The following is an 18,915-nucleotide window of genomic DNA, read 5'->3' on the forward strand; positions in this document are numbered from 1 at the left end:
CAGCCGCTATGGCTGCTACAGCGGTAGTTACGCCACTGATATATGCAATGCATTTCTACATCATCAAAGTAAAAGTTGTTACTCACTGACATTCGGGTGTCCTGAGACCTTCTGCAATATATCAATCTCTTTGATGGTAGCATCTCGAAGCTCTTTTATTTCCTCTGGTGTCAAATGTTCACCAGTTATATCAATGATCTTGACAGCGAAGTCCTCCCTGGAGGGCTTGTAGATGCATCGACGTACCACACTGCTAACTCCTCTACGGAAAGTAAAAAAGTGTACCAAGAAATCCACAGAACATTATATGTATTTTTATATTGAACACACATACTTATCTATAATAGATATATATATACATATCTATTTAGATATATACTATATCTATATAGATATTTACACGGTTCAGCAATAAGATTAAAACCACTGACAGGTGTTGTGATTATCGTATTATAATGGCTACTGTCTAGGGCTGGGATAGATTAGGCGGCAAGTGCACATTTAATTCTTGAATTTGGTGTGTTGGAAGCAGGAAAAATGGGCAAGTGTAAGGATCTAAGCAACACACAAGAGTCAAATTGTGATGGCTACACGACTGGGTCAGAGCATTTTCAAAACGCTAGGTCTTGTGGAGCGTTCCCGATATGCAGTAATTAGCACCTACCAATAGTGGCCAAGAGAGGATAAATAGTAAACCGTCAACATGGTCATGGGCATCTTAGGGTATGTTCACACGCTTAACAAAAAACGTCTGAAAATACGGAGCTGTTTTCACGGGAAAACAGCTCCTGATTTTCAGACGTTTTTCGCAGCGTTTTTTTACAGCCGTTTTTGGAGCTGTTTTCAATAGAGTCTATGAAAAACGGCTCCAAAAACGTCCTGCACTTCTTTTGACGAACCGTCATTTTACGCGCTGTATTTAGACAGCGACGCGTAAAATAAAGGCTCGTGGGAACAGAACATCGTAAAACCCATTGCAAGCAATGGGCAGATGTTTATAGGCGTATTTGGGGTGTTTTTTCAGGCGTAATTTGAGGCATAAAACGCCTGAATTACGTTTGAAAATAGGCCGTGTGAACATACCCTAAGGCTCATTGATGCGCATGGGGATTTATAAGACCAGGCCACTTTCTCCAATTCCTTCATGGTCCAATTCTGATGCTCACGTGCCCATTGACGGTGCTTTCAGCAGTGGACAGGGATTTGCATAGGTACTCTGATCGGTCTGTGTTTACCTCACCAAAAGCTGCAAGCTGCGATGCACTGTGTGTTCTGATACCTTTCTATCATAGCTAGCTTGTCGTTTTTCAGCAATTTGTGCTACAGTACCTCTTCTGTTGGATTGGACCAGATGGACTAACCTTTACTCCTCACGCACATAAAAGAGCCTTTGGCCAGTTCTCCGGTTGTTCTTCCAACTAGACTTTTCAGAGAAACTTTTTCTCTATATGCACAGGGCAGGGCTGTGGGGGGCAAAATGTGGCCTTGTCCAATAATACAGCAACAGCTGCTATAATTACAGAGACCAGAGAACAACCTATCACTAACCTTAATAATTGGAGGGCCTTGATACAAAAATCCAGACCAGCCTGAGTTGTCATTGTTTTGAGGTTTTTTATTTAGTGTCTAGGTCCTTTTAATGTTTATATAGGAACACAGAAATAACAGAATCAAAATAGAAATACATGAAATGCATCATGTGTCAGGTTAGAAAATAAAAAGGAAAGTCCATAGTTTTATTTTCTAATGTCAGGGCACAAACAGGGCAAGTATTAATCTTGCATGGGTAATCCTTGGGGTAATCTGTCCTGCAATTGCTGCTCGGTTGTCATGTTTAAAGAGGTGGATTATTTCTATAGACATCTTTACACATATCCTGTCCATACGGAGAATATATAAACACGTACCTCATAAACACCATGCCAATGTCCTTATATCAGTCATTAATTAATTATATAATTATATTGGCAAGTTACAAACTATGGATCTTTTTAATATCAAATCTTTCAAACAAAGTTTTGAAAAAAAAAAAAGCAAAAGATCACCTTTTCTGATATACAGTATTTCGCTGCCATAATAAGTCATATACATGACATTTTTTTTGCATGGCCAAAGAGGGACACTTATAGGTCATTGTGTGAAAGATGCATTTTTTAAGGTTCAAATTGCATCAAATTGTGAAATAATATACAAGTTCAGGTCTAATATGCAGTTAGGAACCAGGCAGATGCTTTTCGGCGCAGTATAGCAGATTTATTTATACAAATCTATCAGGTCAAAAAGAGGGACAGAAAAATATGGGTCTAAAGTAGGTACTGTCCCTCCAAAAGAGAGAAACTTAGGAGGTGTGAATTTATAGCATGATACTTTTATCCTCCAAATAAGTCTTTACCTTCCCAGGATCTCTTTGGGCTCATATTTCTCATAAAACTCTTGAGAAGTCTGCCAATCAGGTAATTCATCTTCTCGAGTCATTTTTCTTTATTATTTCCCTTAGGAACCTGCAATTCAATAGGCCACATTTCATAAACAGCAGCATTGAGGGGTTAACACCTCCACTAACAAGTGGCAGTAGTAAAGGAGACTTACCTAATGACATTTCTATAAGGTCCTTTAGTGTACATGAAACTGAGTTATCAGCATAGTTATCAGCATAGCTGCACTGTGGCTGATTTCTGTGGTTTTCCCACAATTAACATTTATTACCTATCCACGGGTGATAACTGTATTATCGCTGGGTGTCCCACCAATCTCTAGAACGGGGGTACTGACCCCTGTTCCTTCTCACTGCACAATCGCAGAGGGGAGGATTTTTAATGAAGCGGCGGTCATGCATGTGCGCTGCCACTCCATTCAATGTCTATGGGGCCGATGGAAACAACTGGGCGCTAGTCGTGGGAACCCCGGGGATCATATATTTGTGGTTAGGTGATAAATATCCATTGTGTGAAAACCCCTTTAATATGAATGGTCATTTAGATCCACAAAAATATTTCTGTGACAACAATGAATATAGGAAAAATCAGAAAGTGTTTTTAGTAGTTGAGTTATCAGTGTTCATGATTTCAGTCAGTGGTGGGACAAACTTTCTTGGTGCCCAAGGCAGGGGTTTTACAATGTGCCCCCTCAACCTGACTTCAAGGTTACACTAAGTCCCTGGACGCCTGTCACACAGTGAAAATCTATTTGTTTGACAGTTGTGGTCCTCTTTGGCCCCATGCACACGAATGTGCTTTTGTGGCCGCAATTCCCCTGAAAATCCGCGGAAGAATAGCGGCCCCATTCATTCCTATGGGGCCATGCACACGACCGTGGTTTCCACGGTCCATGTATGATCCAGGCTCATAGAAAATGAACCGGACGAAGGCAGTTGCCGAAATGCGCGTCGGGTTCAGACGTCTCATCTCACACCTCCATCATGTCCACCGGTATGTTTCATAGCTCTTGTCCTGTATAGCAGCTATTGCCTTATTATGTCCATTATCTTTGGTTACCTTTTTCAAACTCCAAACATATCTGGTATGTAACACTGTCCTATAACATCGTTTATTCAACTTTCTGCGATCTATACTTACCTTTCATACTTATCCAGATATTGCTACAACCACTAGTACCATATTTTCGTACTTACCATATCGTTGTTTTTTGACATATCTGGCTCTCATCTGCTGTGATCTCAACTGGACACAGCTTCCACTGTGATCACACGCATTTCCTCTTGCTGCTATAATGTAAACTGCTTATATGTTGACACAATACTCATACCCGACCTTTTGACTGATGTGACGTCTTTTTATTGTGTGACTTATCCCCTATTCCATTTTTTAATTGTCTTATGTCTGTAATTCAATAAAATTTGTATATTTTTTCTAATATTGTGTGCCGTAGTCGATCATATTTTCTTGGTTTAGTCTCGTGTCAATCATTGATCGATGCACCAAGCATATCTTGGTCATTACCCAGGATTCAATATAGTGCATGTAATACAGTTGGCAATTATGCGTTACAGTTTACTGGTTACCTTTTCTTAGCACTACGTTTTATTGCATTCTGTCTGTTGGTATTCTATCGGTTTATATCATAGAAAATAATGGCCGCGGCCATGTGCACGGCCCGCGATTCGCAGATGACACTCCACTGCCGGCCGACCCGAAAATCACGGCCGTGCACATGGCTATGGTCGTGTGCATGAGGCCTTACCAATGCACATCGTATTCCGCCACCTACAGTAATATTTTAGCAGCTCAAACGCAGTGTCTAATTGGTTGTACCAAGAGTCTAATTGGTTGTACCAAGGGAACATTTTCTAAGAGTAAATTCACCGCCTGAAAGAACGATTAAAACGAGTTTTTATTGATGATTCAAATAAAATATGGCTCAAAAGGCCACTATGTCCAAAAGCAGGCAAAAGCAAGTGGTCAGCGAAAAGAAAAAGCGTCCAGGGGTGATGGTACATATATTCCACCCAAAGACCAGTTTCCCTAATTATGTAATAAGTATTCACTGCACCCCTGCCAAGGGTTTTCAATTGATCCTACGCGTTTCAGTATCACCAACAGCGTGATACATCATCAGGGATTTATTGAAACATTGAATTAAAATGCCGGATAGCACTGTATATGTGCTGATTTAGCCTCCTGGCGCGTGCACGACTCGGATGTAATGGCCGCACACGCGCCGGAGGAACGACGGACCTTTAAAGTTATGAGCCCGCCTCTCCAAAGTTGTCACAACGGCCAGCCGCCAATCCGCATTGAACACGACAGGTCTGACGTGCCAGAGGCGGCGAGCCCTCCTACCGCCGACCAATGAGAGCGCCTGGACGACAAAGCGTCCCTAGTAACCGTGGGGAACCACACGCGGCTCCATAGATACACGCCGGTAGTATACAGAACAAATAATGTACAGAGAAAAGATAGGTATCTGACATCCTAGCATCTACAGATCAGCAGTCACTGGATTGTAACCAAGAGAATGACAGTTGCTGACAGAGAATCTCAGAATAGGATTCTGATTAGAAGTGTTGCCCCGGAGCCGTCTCTCACGGAGACTAACTCCTAGTGTTTACACACGTTGCCTAGGCAATGCCTCACCCTGAGGCGAAACCTAGAAATCGCATCTCAGAAGCCCAGGTAAAAGAGACGCATCAAATCCCGAATAAACGGGGATAGACTAATGTTACTGGCTAACATGGAAATTAGTATGGAGTATGTCAAGTATTCTATGGGAAGCGGCAAAAGACAAGGCCAGCAAGGGCATTAGCTTTACTTACTCGCCTCCGAGATAACGCTATATAGCAATGCAAACCAATACTATAAACTATAAATACAGTGGCAGGGTCGCTAATTACGGGTCGCTTATTAAGGACAGGATGTTAACACTAAACACTCGGAGATATTGGTTTAGAGAAAACAAGAATATGAGATCTGCTCATTTAGGCCGTGGGGGTTAATGGTCTGCATTCTGAAGATCCATTCGGCCTCCTTCTGCAGAATCTTTTTATCCAAATCCCCACCTCTCAGCGGTGGCCTGACGTATTCAATTCCCTGAAATCCAAGGACCGTCGCATCTCCATTATGAAATGCTCACACATGGCGTGACACCGGGGTATCCACTTTCCTTCTGACATTCCCTATATGGTCACGGATCCTTCTCCTAAATTCCCTGCCAGTTTTACCCACATATTGCAGGTGACATCTACATGTGATAAGGTAAACAATCCCCTTCGTCTTACAATTAATTTAAGACCTATTTTCGAAGGTTTCTCCAGTTTTTGAGCTCTTGAAATTCTTGCTACACAGAATCGACATACAGGCTTTACACAATCCACATCTAAAGGTACCTTTCAGATTACTGTTCAGCCAGGTGCTTGGTTGGGCCTGCGGTTGAAGTCGATCCCTTAAATTACGCCCTCTTCTGTATGTAATCATCGGGGAGTGCCCTACCAGGTTCCCCACATCCGGATCAGCTTTTAGGATGCCCCAGAATCGTTTTAGAACCTCCCTAACCTCTCTATTTGCTGAGTCAAAAGTGCCAATGACCCTAATAGACTCCTCCTCCAATTTTTTGAGTTTTGGGTTCAACAGATTGTTTCTATTACAACCCAGGGCATTCTGATACGCCACCTTTAAGACATCCTTGGGATACCCCCTACGTCTAAACCTACCTTCAAGATCTCGTGCAGAGACCTTGAAGTCAGAAATGGTAGAGCAATTTCGACGCGCCCTAAGGTATTGTCCCTTGGGTATCCCCCGCCTCAGATTCAAAGGGTGCCAGCTTTCCCAGCGTAACAGGCTGTTCGTAGCAGTCTTCTTGCGATACATATTGGTTTGGATGATCCCTGAATCAGTCTTAGAAATCATGACATCCAAGAATGTGATTTTAGTCTCTTGAATTTCTGACGTAAAGAATAGTCCAAGCTCATTTGCATTCAATATATTAACAAACTCTTCAAAGTCACCCTTAGTTCCCGTCCAAAGGATCAAGACATCGTCAATAAATCTGATCCAGAGGAGGATACGTGATGACCATTTCTCCATAAGATCACTAAAAACAACCTCTTTTTCCCACCAGCCCAGATAAAGATTGGCAAAGGTGGGGGCACATGGGCTACCCATAGCCACCCCCCTTAGCTGGTGGTAAATCTTTTGGTCAAACAAGAAGAAGTTGTGTTCCAGAATGAACCTGAGCAGATCAATGACAAGCTCATTGTGGGCCTGATATTGTATCCCTTTGTCATTAAGAAAATATTCTACAGCTCTACATCCATGATTGTGAGGGATGGAGCTGTATAAGGATTCCACATCCAGGGAGGCCAAAAGGACGTCACGATCGCAGCGTATACCTTCCAATCTTCTCAGCGCATCCATGGTGTCCCTCACATAGGATAGCAGGGAGACCACGAATGGCCTGAGAATCTGGTCGAGGTATAGGCTGACATTTTGCGTTAGACTGTCTATCCCTGATACAATGGGGTGACCTTTGAGAGGGGTCACCCCCTTATGTATTTTAGGGAGATTGTAGAATGTTGCCATCTGTGGATGCTCCACAAGCATAAACTTCATTTCTTTTTCACTAATAAGGTTACACAACCTAGCTGGACCAAGGATATTCTTTAAATTATCTCTGAACATGGTTTTGGGATTACTGGTAAGCACCCTATAGCAGAAGCGAGGGGCAAAGAGGTCTCCTGTCAGATGGTCAAGAAAACAAAAGAGAATGACTCCAATCAGAAGACATCACCCGTGAGTCACTGGATTTAAAGAAAATTTGTCACCTCTCCTGACATGTCTGTTATAGGAAGTCCTTGTATTCCACAAAAAGTCTCCGTGTAGGCCAGGACTAATAGACAAATGGGTGTTACCATTTCCCTTGTCAGGAGGATGTGTCCCTACACAGTGTGATGCTGTCAGCGATGGTTGGAGACTGCCAGTATGTAGGGATACAGCCCTTTGACAAGGGGAATCGTAACACCCATTTGTCAATGCTCGCACAAAAAGGTGGTGTTGACTACAGACACGGTGTGGCAGGGCGATGGTGGAGAAGGGGGGCCCAATTTTGGGGAACAGCCCACAGCCTATGGTCTACTTAATCCATAACTGTCTACCATTTATCTTGGGGGTTAACCATACACAGTAGCTTGCTTTATATTATATTTTACTTTATAGATTTGAAGACAAGCTATATCTATTACACGGTCATCATCCTGGTCATCATGCTTCTCATTTATTATGTTAATATAATTGTTACATTATTGACCATCCTGTGTTTTTACCATTCTTTTGACACAGTACTTTTTTCTTCTCAGACTCACAGACTCTCTGAATATGTCCAGCTTTGTTGCATTTTCTGCATATGGCCCCTTTAAATCTATATGTGGCGAAAAACTCCCTCCACAACGATAACCGGGTTAATTCTGTTTTTACATCTTGTTTAGTCATTTGTGTCAGCTTATTTACGATCACCTACCCTCCTGACTGCGACCAGTGTATCTCTTTCTGCTGTCTTCTGCAATCTTCAATGTTAAACGAGGTACTGTTAGGGTGCATTAACATGGGTTGCAAACCGTACCATTTAATTAAAAAACAGAACTATTTTGGCCACAATTACGACTCCACATCTGAACTAGAGAGTGGCTGGACTTCTAAGCTAACCACCATCACTGTAGCTGTCTAGAAATATTTTCCAGGGGATTTGAAGGCTATGAAGACCTTTGAAAGGCAAAAAATGTTTTAAGAAAAAGGTGTATTAGTGTGTTTTGTGTAACTTTGTAAATACTTTTTTATTAAAAATTTGTTTTACTTATTTAGATACAGCTCCTATGTATTCTCTTTACAGAGCTGCTGTATCTAGCGCTTTTCACTGAATCCGTCAGTCCCGTGAACCTAACGGCTTCAGTGACAGCTGCTTCTGCGTGTTTCTGACACACCGGATCCACCTGTACTCTATTACATCTAAGTTCAAAACTTAGTTGTGATCATTTACAGGTGGATCCTGCGTGTCACAGAAACGCAGAAGCAGCTGTCACTGAAGCCGTTAGGTTCACAGGACTGACGGATTCAGTGAAAAGCGCTAGATATGGTCACTCAAAAACACACTGATACACCTTTTTATTAAAAAATGTTTTGCCTTTCAAAGGTGTACATAGCCTTTAAGATGTACCGTTTTAATATTATCTAAAAATAAAAAAACAATGAAAAGTGGGAGCTTGCACCCACAATCTCTTACTTATGAGCACTACCATTCTAACTGCAACAAAAAAATAAAAATACCCATGTTCCCTTAAAAGTCTATTCTAGATGCTTTCTTTTATAACAGGTCAGCAGGCTTCATGGGGAATTGTATAGTACCCATCAACATATATGTAGACATATCTGTATTGTATACAATAACTAAAAGCGAAATGCATTTCGCAGTCAGCTTGAAAAAGCTGACAGCGTTTTTTTAAGCTGACGGCGAAACGTGCGTCGGGGCTCAGTGGTGGTCTTTTGTTAAATAGGGGCACAATATGCAACAAACTGGTTGGTAATGGTTGATAATTTATTTCTGATAATTAGACTTTCTAGGATTGCACTTTTACGCAGTAATTTACTGAGTGTATGATTTTATACAGGACAGTCAATTTGTTGTATTTATAATAATGATTGCACTATTACTATGTGTATTGTGATTCCCTGACGACCACCATGTTGTTTTAATTTGTATGTCCTATTTTTAGGTCTTGATTGCCAATAGATTTTTAACTTCTATCTAATAAAATATTTTTGTATGGTACATATTGTGTACTTTCATTTATTGTATAATATACAGATGTCTACACATATGTTGAGAGGTACTATATTCATGAATTTTTATGCCCAGACAGTTATAGGTGTTTTTGACCTAGATTAGTATAGGTATTAATGTAATTCATAGGGAATTTTAGACTGTGCAGCAGGGCATAAGTCTCCCCCCATGGCACTCAGTAACACTTTCACCCTCTTCTCAGCAACAATTAGCAGTGAAATATGGTTCAAGCTGTTCAATATACATCCCATCACATGAAGAAATAGGAACTATTTATATTATTTATTTAGCAGGTTCTTGTCTTCCTTGTTGCTATTGTAGTGTTCTTAGTCAGGTATATTATTGTGTTATAACATAATACATGCACAAGTCGCATTTACAGGAACCATTAAAGGTATTGGGCACTTTAGGGCTAATGTTAACCAATGTGTGTTTAAGATTAATATATGCCACTTACTAATACATCGTTCTGCTAAGTTCTGAGTCATTTACTATATCGGTGAAGACATATCTGGTCACATGCCACGAACAAGGGGGCATCGCTTTACCGATATAGCAAACGGCGCAGAACTTGAAAAAAATATGTATAAGGGCCTGTTCACATCACCGTCCGCTTTCCATTCCGCGGTTCAGTCGGAGGTTTCCGTTGCGTGAACCCCGCAACAGAAAGTGAAACCACAGCTTCCGTTTTAGTCACCATTGATATCAATGGTGACGAAAACATCGCTAATGGTTTTCGTTCATCGCCATTCTTGCAGATTTCCATTTTTCCAACGGAATCAATAGCGCAGTCGACTCCGCTATTGATTCCGTCGTTAAAACGGAAACCTGCCGGAATGGTGACGAACGGAAACCATTAGCGATGTTTCCGTCACCATTGATGTCAATGGTGACTGAAACGGAAGCTGTGGTTTCACTTTCACTTTCCGTTGCGGGTTTCACCCGACAGAAACCTCTGACGGAACCCCGGAACGGTGATGTGAACAGTCCCTAAGTGCCATGTATTTATCTTAAACATACATTGGATAACATAAACCCCTTTAAAGAAGCTCTGTCACCAGATTATAAGTGCCCTAATTCCTACATAATGTGATCGGCGCTGTAATGTAGATAACAGCAGTGGTTTTTATTTTTGAAAAACGATAATTTTTTAGCAAGTTATGAGCAATTTTAGATTGTTTCTTAACCCCTTAATGACCAGCCTATTTTAGACCTTAATGACCAAGCCATTTTTTACGTTTTTCCATCGTCGCATTCCAAGAGCTATAACGTTTTTATTTTTGCGTCGACATAGCTGTATAAGGTCTTGTTTTTTGCGGGACAAGTTGTATTTTTTAATAGCACCATTTTGGGGGACATTATTTATTAACTTTTATTTGGGGGAAATAGAAAAAAACCTGAAATTTCGCCACTTTTTTTCGCGTCTTAAATCTACGCCGTTTACCGTGTGATATAAATAATACAATAACTTTATTCAGCGGGTTGTTACGATTGCAACGATACCAAATTTGTAGAGTTTTTGTATGTTTTACTACTTTTACACAGTAAAAACGCTTTTTTTTCAAAATTATTTGTTTTTGTGTCTCCATATTTGAAGAGCCGTAACGTTTTTATTTTTTCGCCGATGCGGTTGTATGAGGGCTTTTTTTTTGCGGGAAGACTTGCTGTTTTTATTGGTACCATTTTGGAGTAGATGCGACTTTTTGATCACTTTTTAATCACATTTTTTTAACGTTTTTTATTACATTTTTTACGGCGTTCACAGTGCGGGTTAAATAATGTAATAGATTTATAGTCGGGGTCGTTATGGATGCGGCGATACCAAATATGTGTAACTTTTTAAATTTATTTAGTTTTTTTAATAGTAAAGCATTTTGTAAGGGGAAAAGCTGGGTTTTTCATTTTTTTTTCACATTTTTTTTTAAATTAACTTTATTAAACTTTTTTTTCACTTTTTTACTAGTCCCACTAGGGGACTATAATATGCGATTCTGCAATCGCTATTATAATACACTGCAATACTTTTGTATTGCAGCGTATTACTGCCTGTCCGTTTAACACGGGCAGGCATCTGCTAGGTCATGCCTGCGGCATGATCTAGCAGGCATTCACTCCAGGCAGACCTGGGGGCCTTTATTAGACCCCCGGCTGCCATTGGAGACACAGACACTCGGCGATCGTATCGCCGGGTGTCGGTGGGGGAGAGAGGGAGCTCCCTCCCTCTCTCCAAAACAACTCAGATGCGGTGCACGCTATTGTGCACCGCATCTGAGCGGTTAAATGGGTGAGATCGATACTAATATCGATCTCAGCCGGCAGAGCAGGGATGCCCCCAGCCCTCAGCTGTCTCTGGCAGCCGAGAGCAGGGAGATTTGACAGCTCCCTGCTCTGTTTACTTATTCCGATGCCGCGACGTAAAAAGTCTATGGCATCGGAATAAGGCCCGTTAGTGACCGACGTAGAAACACGATGGGCCGGTCACTAACGGTCAAAAGTAAAAACACGCCCAGTTGGTCTTTAACCCAAGTGGGCGTTGTAAAGAATTGTATGAGGCTGACCAATCAGTGACCAATCAGTGTCATACACTTCTCATTGTTCCAGCCCATTGTTACAGTGTGATTGTGCAGTGAAAGAAGCTGGGCTGGAACAATGAGAAGTGTATGAGGCTGATTGGTCACTGATTGGTCATCCTCATACACTTCTTTACAACACCCACTTGGTCAAAAGTAAAAACACGCCCAGTTGGTCTTTAACTGGTTGCTGACACAGGACGAGAATGCTAAGAGGTGGGTACTTCGCGCATTAGGACGAGCATTCTCGTCCCGTGTGACAGCCGCCTCTGACAGCGGAGAGGAGAGAAACATTTCTCCGCCGTTAACCCTTTGAACGCCGCATGAAAGCTGATTGCGGCGTTCAAGGAGGGGGACTGCACTTTGATCGCGTCACAGAAGATAACTGTGACGCGATCAAAGCCCACAACTCATATGGCCAGACGTGCTTGGTGTCCAGGTGTCCTATCCCACCAGTATCATGTCCTCAACAGGTATTTTGTTCTATTTCTAACTGCCTATAGCTTGTTTCTGATTAGGTCTCCATTATCTTAAGCATGGTTGCTATACTTTATTGTTTGGAGGGATCTGTCAGTCTGATACTCATATATATGATATAAGCTATTACTTACCTGGGATGTGATTCTCTATTGGGAGGAATTATTCTCTATATATAACTATTTTTGATACTGTATTTTGTGAACCTGGTACACTTTCTTTTAATTATTTTTTATATGTCTATAGTATATACTTGGGAGGGGGTTAATTTTGTATGTTTTGTATTTATTGATGTTTAATAAAGTAAAAAAAAAAATATTTTGATATAATATTATTATGTCGAGATTTTTCTTTTCGCTTTAATAAAATAAAATCATATGGCCAGACAGCCCAGGTTCCATTGAAGGACCCCAGGGCTGTCTGAACATATTTCCTGTTGTTAGGGCATACTGAGGTATCCCCTAAGAACTGCCTGTGTACAATCAGTACAAAGGCTAATATACTGGCATATAGATCTATGTCAGTACATTGCAGTTAGAAAATCAAAATCAAAATGATAAATCCATTTATGGGATTAAAAAAAAAAGTTAAATGAATGTAAAAAAAAAATAATGATAAATAAAAAGTTAAAAAATACACAGAAACACACATTTTTTTATAATAAACTTTTTAAAATAATAATATAGACATATTTGGTATCGCCTTACACCGTAACAACCTGTACAACAAATGTATAACATTATTTATGATGATCGGTGTATGGTGTAAAACAAAAAATATTAAAACTGCAGCGGAACTGCTTTTTTTCTGCAATTTCGCCAAAATAAAAATGTATAGAAATTAAACGATAATGTATTTGTACCAAAAAATGGTACCTACATAAAGTACAACTCGTCCCGCAAAAAACAAAGTCTCATACAACTACGTCATACAAAAAAATAAGAGTTATGAGCGTCGGGATGCAAAGAGGGAAATCGAAAAAAATTGCTCTGTCCTCAAGGCCAAAATTGGCCGTGTCCTTAAGGGGTTAAGAAACTAAATCTAAAATTGCTCATAACTTGCTCAAAAATGAAAGTTTTTCAAAATAAAAACCACTGCTGTTATCTACATTACAGCGCCAATCACATTATGTAGGAGATAGGACACTTATAATCTGGTGACAGAGCCTCTTTAACTGACAAAACGAGGCTAAAAGCCTGTTCACATCAGCACTGACTTCCGTTTAGTATTTTTGTTCATCTGTTCCGTCAGAGGAGAAGATGAACGGAAAGCCAATTTTTTTTGTTTCAGTTGGTTTCAGTTTGCCTCTATTCCGCTAGGTTTCCGTTTTGTTTTTTTACGGAAAGAATAGGATAGTCGGCAGCACTATAGTTTTCGTTAAAAAAACGGAAGCCAGTGCTGATGTGAACAGGCCTTTAATAAATCAGCAACAGCAAAGTGAAACATGGATTAGGATACTGAATACTAAATCAATCCATGCCCTAATGTGTACGTTGCTAATACAGGATGTACGCAATACATTATCTCATACATACTGTATAGAATACATTACAGTGAGAAGGTATTATCTTTTCAGAATGGCATTATGTATCTATCAATTAATTAATGCAAAACAAGTTTTAGTGTTGCAATATGTCAAAGCTATTATATAGCTTAGATAGAGAATCGCAGAAAATAGTTACAAGTTAATTTTGATAATCCTGCCACAAAACAGCAGTCATTTTCCTAGGAAACAAAGATTTGTATGGCGAGTGTTACATTGTTTGTCCACACAACATAAATTAGCTGTGGTAATACCAGACAGACATTCCTGCTATGTGAAGTATTGCAAGAAGAACATCAATTGTTTGTCTTTTCAGCAGCATGTTTACCCAAAAGGTTAAAAATAAGAATGAGCGTAATAAGATATCTACACGCCACATCTTTGCTCTATCCTGAAGTATGTGACTTCAAAGTCAGTATTTTTGAATATCCTCTTACCTTTTTATTCATGACAGAATTGTTCTCCTGGTGAATTGCCTTGAATTGTTGAAGGTTGTGACAATATGCTTCAAAAACCCCACAGATCTTACTAAAGTCTCTTTTCCATATTCCGCTCTTGATGTGTGACTAAGCTAGATGTTTATGCAGAGAGGTTTTAAATGTTACATAAATAGTTTCCTAAAAGGATGTTACATAATTTATGTTCTTGAGAGTCGAATATGGTAAGGAGGCGGTTAGTCAGTAAGAGACTTACAGCTTCTTCTATTACACTTCTTTATGACTATGAACCACACAATCAAATTGTATTGTCAAGCCAATTAACACTTATACACTGGACCCAAAGAGTACCAATGTAGGTCATTTAGAGTACCAATGTAGGTCATTTAGAGTACCAATGTAGGTCATTTAGAATACCAATGTAGGTCATTTAGAGTACCAATGTAGGTCATTTAGAATACCAATGTAGGTCATTTAGAGTACCAATGTAGGTCATTTAGAGTACTAATATAGGTAAATTAGAGTACCAATGTAGGTCATTTACAGTACCAATGTAGGTCATTTACAGTACCAATATAGGTCATTTAAAGTACCAATGTAGGTCATTTAGAGTGCCAATGTAGGTCATTTAGAGTGCCAATGTAGGTCATTTAGAGTACCAATGTAGGTCATTTAGAGTACCAATATAGGCAATTTAGAGTACCAATGTAGGTCATTTAGAATACCAATGTAGGTCATTTAGAGTACCAATGTAGGTCATTTACAGTACCAATGTAGGTCATTTACAGTATCAATATAGGTCATTTAGAGTACCAATGTAGGTCATTTAGAGTACCAATGTAGGTCATTTAGAGTACCAATATAGGCAATTTAGAGTACCAATATAGGTAATTTAGGGTACCAATGTAGGTAATTTAGAGTACCAATGTAGGTAATTTAGAGTACCAATGTAGGTCATTTCGAGAACTAATATAGGTAATTTAGAGTACCAATGTAGGTCATTTAGAGTACCAATATAGGTCATTTAGAGTACCAATATAGGTCATTTAGAGTACCAATATAGGTCATTTAGAGTACTAATATAGGTCATTTAGAGTACCAATGTAGGTCATTTAGAGTACAAATGTAGTTCATTTTGAGTACCAATGTAGGTCATTTAGAGTACCAATATAGGTCCTATGAGTACCAATGTAGGTAATTTAGAGTACCAATGTAGGTAATTTAGAGTAACAATATAGGTCATAATGAAGGACAGTTAGAAAATGAATGCTTATTCTTTGTTAGGATGGAAACAAGCTAGCTAATCCTTATGAACTTTATCATAAATATTTACAATCATCCTTAGCAAAAACAATACTAATAGTAGTGGTCAAATGTAGCTCTATAAAACAATAGGCCAATACTAGAAAGTAGGGCTGGGTGATTTTGGCCAAAAATAAAATCTAGATTTTTTTTTTTTCACCACTTTGGGCGATTTTCGATTTGAATCTCGATTTTCTTATTTTTTCCCGTTTTTTTTTTATGCTGGCGCTGAGTGGGTACTTCGGGGCGAGATTATATTATAGTGTCTGAGGTCTGCACAAGACCCTGTGCAATACCGGCCCCACCATGGGGTTTTAATAAATGACATTAAGGCCGGACTCACACGACATTGATTGGACTGTAAAAAATGGTTCGTGTGTCCGCCGGATTTCCCAGCCTGATCATGGTACATGTGACCGGGACTCCTGACATCATAGACATTTAGGCTTCATTCACACGACAGTAAAAAAAAAAATGGCCATTAAAAACTCATCAAATGTCAGGTTTTTATGTGTATTTTGCATCAGTGTCTCCAAATTCTGATCTATTTCCAGTCCGTCTGTCCGTTTTTCATGTCCGTTAAAAGAAAGGATGGATTTAATTTGTCAGGGTTTTTGTATTATACCCCTGAAAACAGCAGTGCCCATGTAGATAGTGCCACAATGTCCCTGTAGATAGTGCCCACATAGTGGCACAGTGCCCACATACAGTGAAATAATGGCACAGTGCCCAAATATAGTGACATAGTGGCACAGTGCCCACATATAATGACATAGTGCCAGTGCCCACATATATTGACATAGTGCCACAGTGCCCACATAGTGCCACCCCACAATATAGTGCCACAGTGCCCATGTAGATAGTGCCACACACCCTTGCAGATAGAACCCACACCCCCCATGTAGATTGCAGCACCCCTCCTCCCTTATAGATAGCAACCCCACATTAGGTCTCACCCACACCCCCCTTATAGATCGACGCACAATTTACTGTCTATATGACACTACATTACAACCTGTAGATATAAAATGCAGAGACATACCTGAGATATGCCCTAGCTGGGATTTAAACTGGACAGGGCTGGCAGTGAGATGACAAATAGAGCCCCCTCTCTTTGTCAGGACCAGGATCATTAGTACTGGAGGGCACCTGTCAATCATAGTCATGCTCCAGTGGGTAATCGCGCTGGCACAGCTTCTTTGCACCGCACGATAACGTACATGTATGTTGGGATGCGGGAGGAGGACCCTTCCTGCGCCATTCATGTTGTAACGATGGGTGAAGGGGTTAATTACATCTGTGGTGGTGCTGTAGAGAAATTGAACACTTACTGCCAGGTTTCTCCAAAGATAACAGCTGATTACTGGGGGCCTAGCAGGGGGGAACTTTATAAACTGGTTATTGCTAAGGGACCCTTCTAATAAGTATGTATTACCCAAAGCGGACATCCCTTTAAATTATGTTTGACCGCATCCATGGCACCTATCATCATGGCAGATTCCCTTTAACCTATATGTCAATAAAGGATTCTGCAAAAGGAACAACCAATCAGGTCTCTGCTTTAATTTTTCAAAAGGCCTATGAAAAATAAGAGGTGAAATCTAATTGGTTGCCATGGGTTTAATAATATTTATTGAATTGAGCACACTTTGCAAAGTAATCTGCATAATGACTAATTTCCTTAAGTATATGTCCACATGTGGCGGATTAGCTGCGGATTTTCTGCAATGGATTTTATTGGGGGAAAATCCGCAGTGTATTATAATAGCAGTAGAGTGTATGAGATTTCACACGGTGCGGAAAACATCCGCAGAGAAACCGTTCATAAATTGACCTGAGGTGTGGTTTTTAATCCTCAGCATGTCAATTTATGCTGCGGAATAGCTGCTCTTTTGTTGCGATTTTTTTCTCATTAATTTCAATGAGGCGGTAAAACCTGCAACAAATAGCAAATGTTGCAATTTTTGGGACGGAAAAGCTGTGATTACACTCCAAATAAATGCAAATCAGAAAATAAACTCTTTCTTCTTTTGTAATAAAAAAAAAGCCAATACTTTCCTCCTGGGCGTTGTTATAGCGACATGTCCCTCTATTCTCCGTACAGCCCACCCTCCCGGGATGATGTTTCAGTCCATGTGACGGCTGCAGCCAATCACAGGCTGCTTTGGTCACATGTACCGCAGCCTCATCCTAGGAGGCCAGATTGCAGGAAGAACAGAGGGACTCGTCGCTATGACAACTGCCCTGGGGATAAGCATTTTTTTTTTCATTTTTTTATCATCACATTTTTCCGCTGTGGGGATTCCGCCCGAAAAACGGCAAATTTGTGTAGTTTTTCGTCCGGAGTTCCCTGTGGGCTCTAGGATGGATACGCTGGTACTTTTACGCAGAGTACCCGCCCCATGTGAACATACCCTAAGGCAGATTTCCTTTTGTTTTAATAGAGAGCATCCACGGATTAAGAATGCATAAATAAAACCCTTAATGCAATCTACAATGGTTCAGAAATTAAATCTACTACAGCCCTGCACGTGTATTGTTAAAACCACGCAGCCAGTAGTTTTGATAATAATACTAGAATTAGGGAACTGCTATTTAAGCACCTTGCCTTCTAATATATTTGTGTAGGTTGACTAAAGGTAAAGTAGTGGTTAAGAGTAGATCACAATCTACAGATAGATCTCAGAGCAGAGGTGAGTAGATTTTGATCCTAGACCACCTATACACTGCTACCTGTTTTGTGGCTCTGAGACGACCTGACTGCTAAGATGTGATCTAACACAGAGCAGGGCAGAGGAGCATGAGTGTAAAAAGTAACTGCTAACTCACCGCAGCATTGCTTGTAGAGGATAAAATCGTCATAATCCGGTGTCGTACGCCTCTGTATGAAATCTAAGGCTTATGGAGGTATATTATGCCCTATAGACTGCTATGGGTGCCATATTACAACGTTGTTCCACTTGGAGGTTAGACAGTCATAAAACGACCATTTTCATGAGCTCTTAATCTAAATTACGACAGCCAACTTAGAGGTAAGGCTATTCACTATGTCCTATTTTTAGTACTATAAACTGAATACAAAACGACACAATCAAATTAATATAATTGTAGCAAATACAATGCTGACATTTTGTTTGGAATGGAAAAATAATAAGACACTACTGAGGTTATTTATCAACGTAAACAAAATAAAAGGAAAGCTGCTGGAGATAACAATTGCAAATACAATCTGTCTCATGGGAGAAAGGGAACAGAATGACTGGCTCATAGGCACATAGAAAACTGGCTCTGACTAAATCCT

General features: G+C 40.1%; 1 protein-coding gene across 4 annotated transcripts in view; it reads right to left on the reverse strand.

The window, feature by feature from the left end:
• Positions 1-18,915, reverse strand: part of PHKG1 (phosphorylase kinase catalytic subunit gamma 1) — an 85,959-nt gene that overhangs the window by 66,644 nt on the left and 400 nt on the right. For 2 of the 4 annotated variants that reach the window (XM_075850395.1, XM_075850392.1), the window contains exons 2-3: positions 2,393-2,501; positions 87-262 (exon numbers count right to left, since the gene is read on the reverse strand). In XM_075850395.1, coding sequence (XP_075706510.1) covers positions 87-262; positions 2,393-2,475 — 259 coding nt within the window. In that variant the 5' untranslated portion in view covers positions 2,476-2,501. Of the gene's footprint in view, positions 1-86; positions 263-2,392; positions 2,502-14,312; positions 14,450-16,656; positions 16,923-18,915 lie in introns of those variants that run through there. The other 2 variants (XM_075850393.1, XM_075850394.1) reach the window with 2 other exon arrangements.

This window comes from Rhinoderma darwinii, chromosome 2 (genome assembly GCF_050947455.1).
Source record: "Rhinoderma darwinii isolate aRhiDar2 chromosome 2, aRhiDar2.hap1, whole genome shotgun sequence".
Classification (NCBI taxonomy): domain Eukaryota; kingdom Metazoa; phylum Chordata; class Amphibia; order Anura; family Rhinodermatidae; genus Rhinoderma; species Rhinoderma darwinii.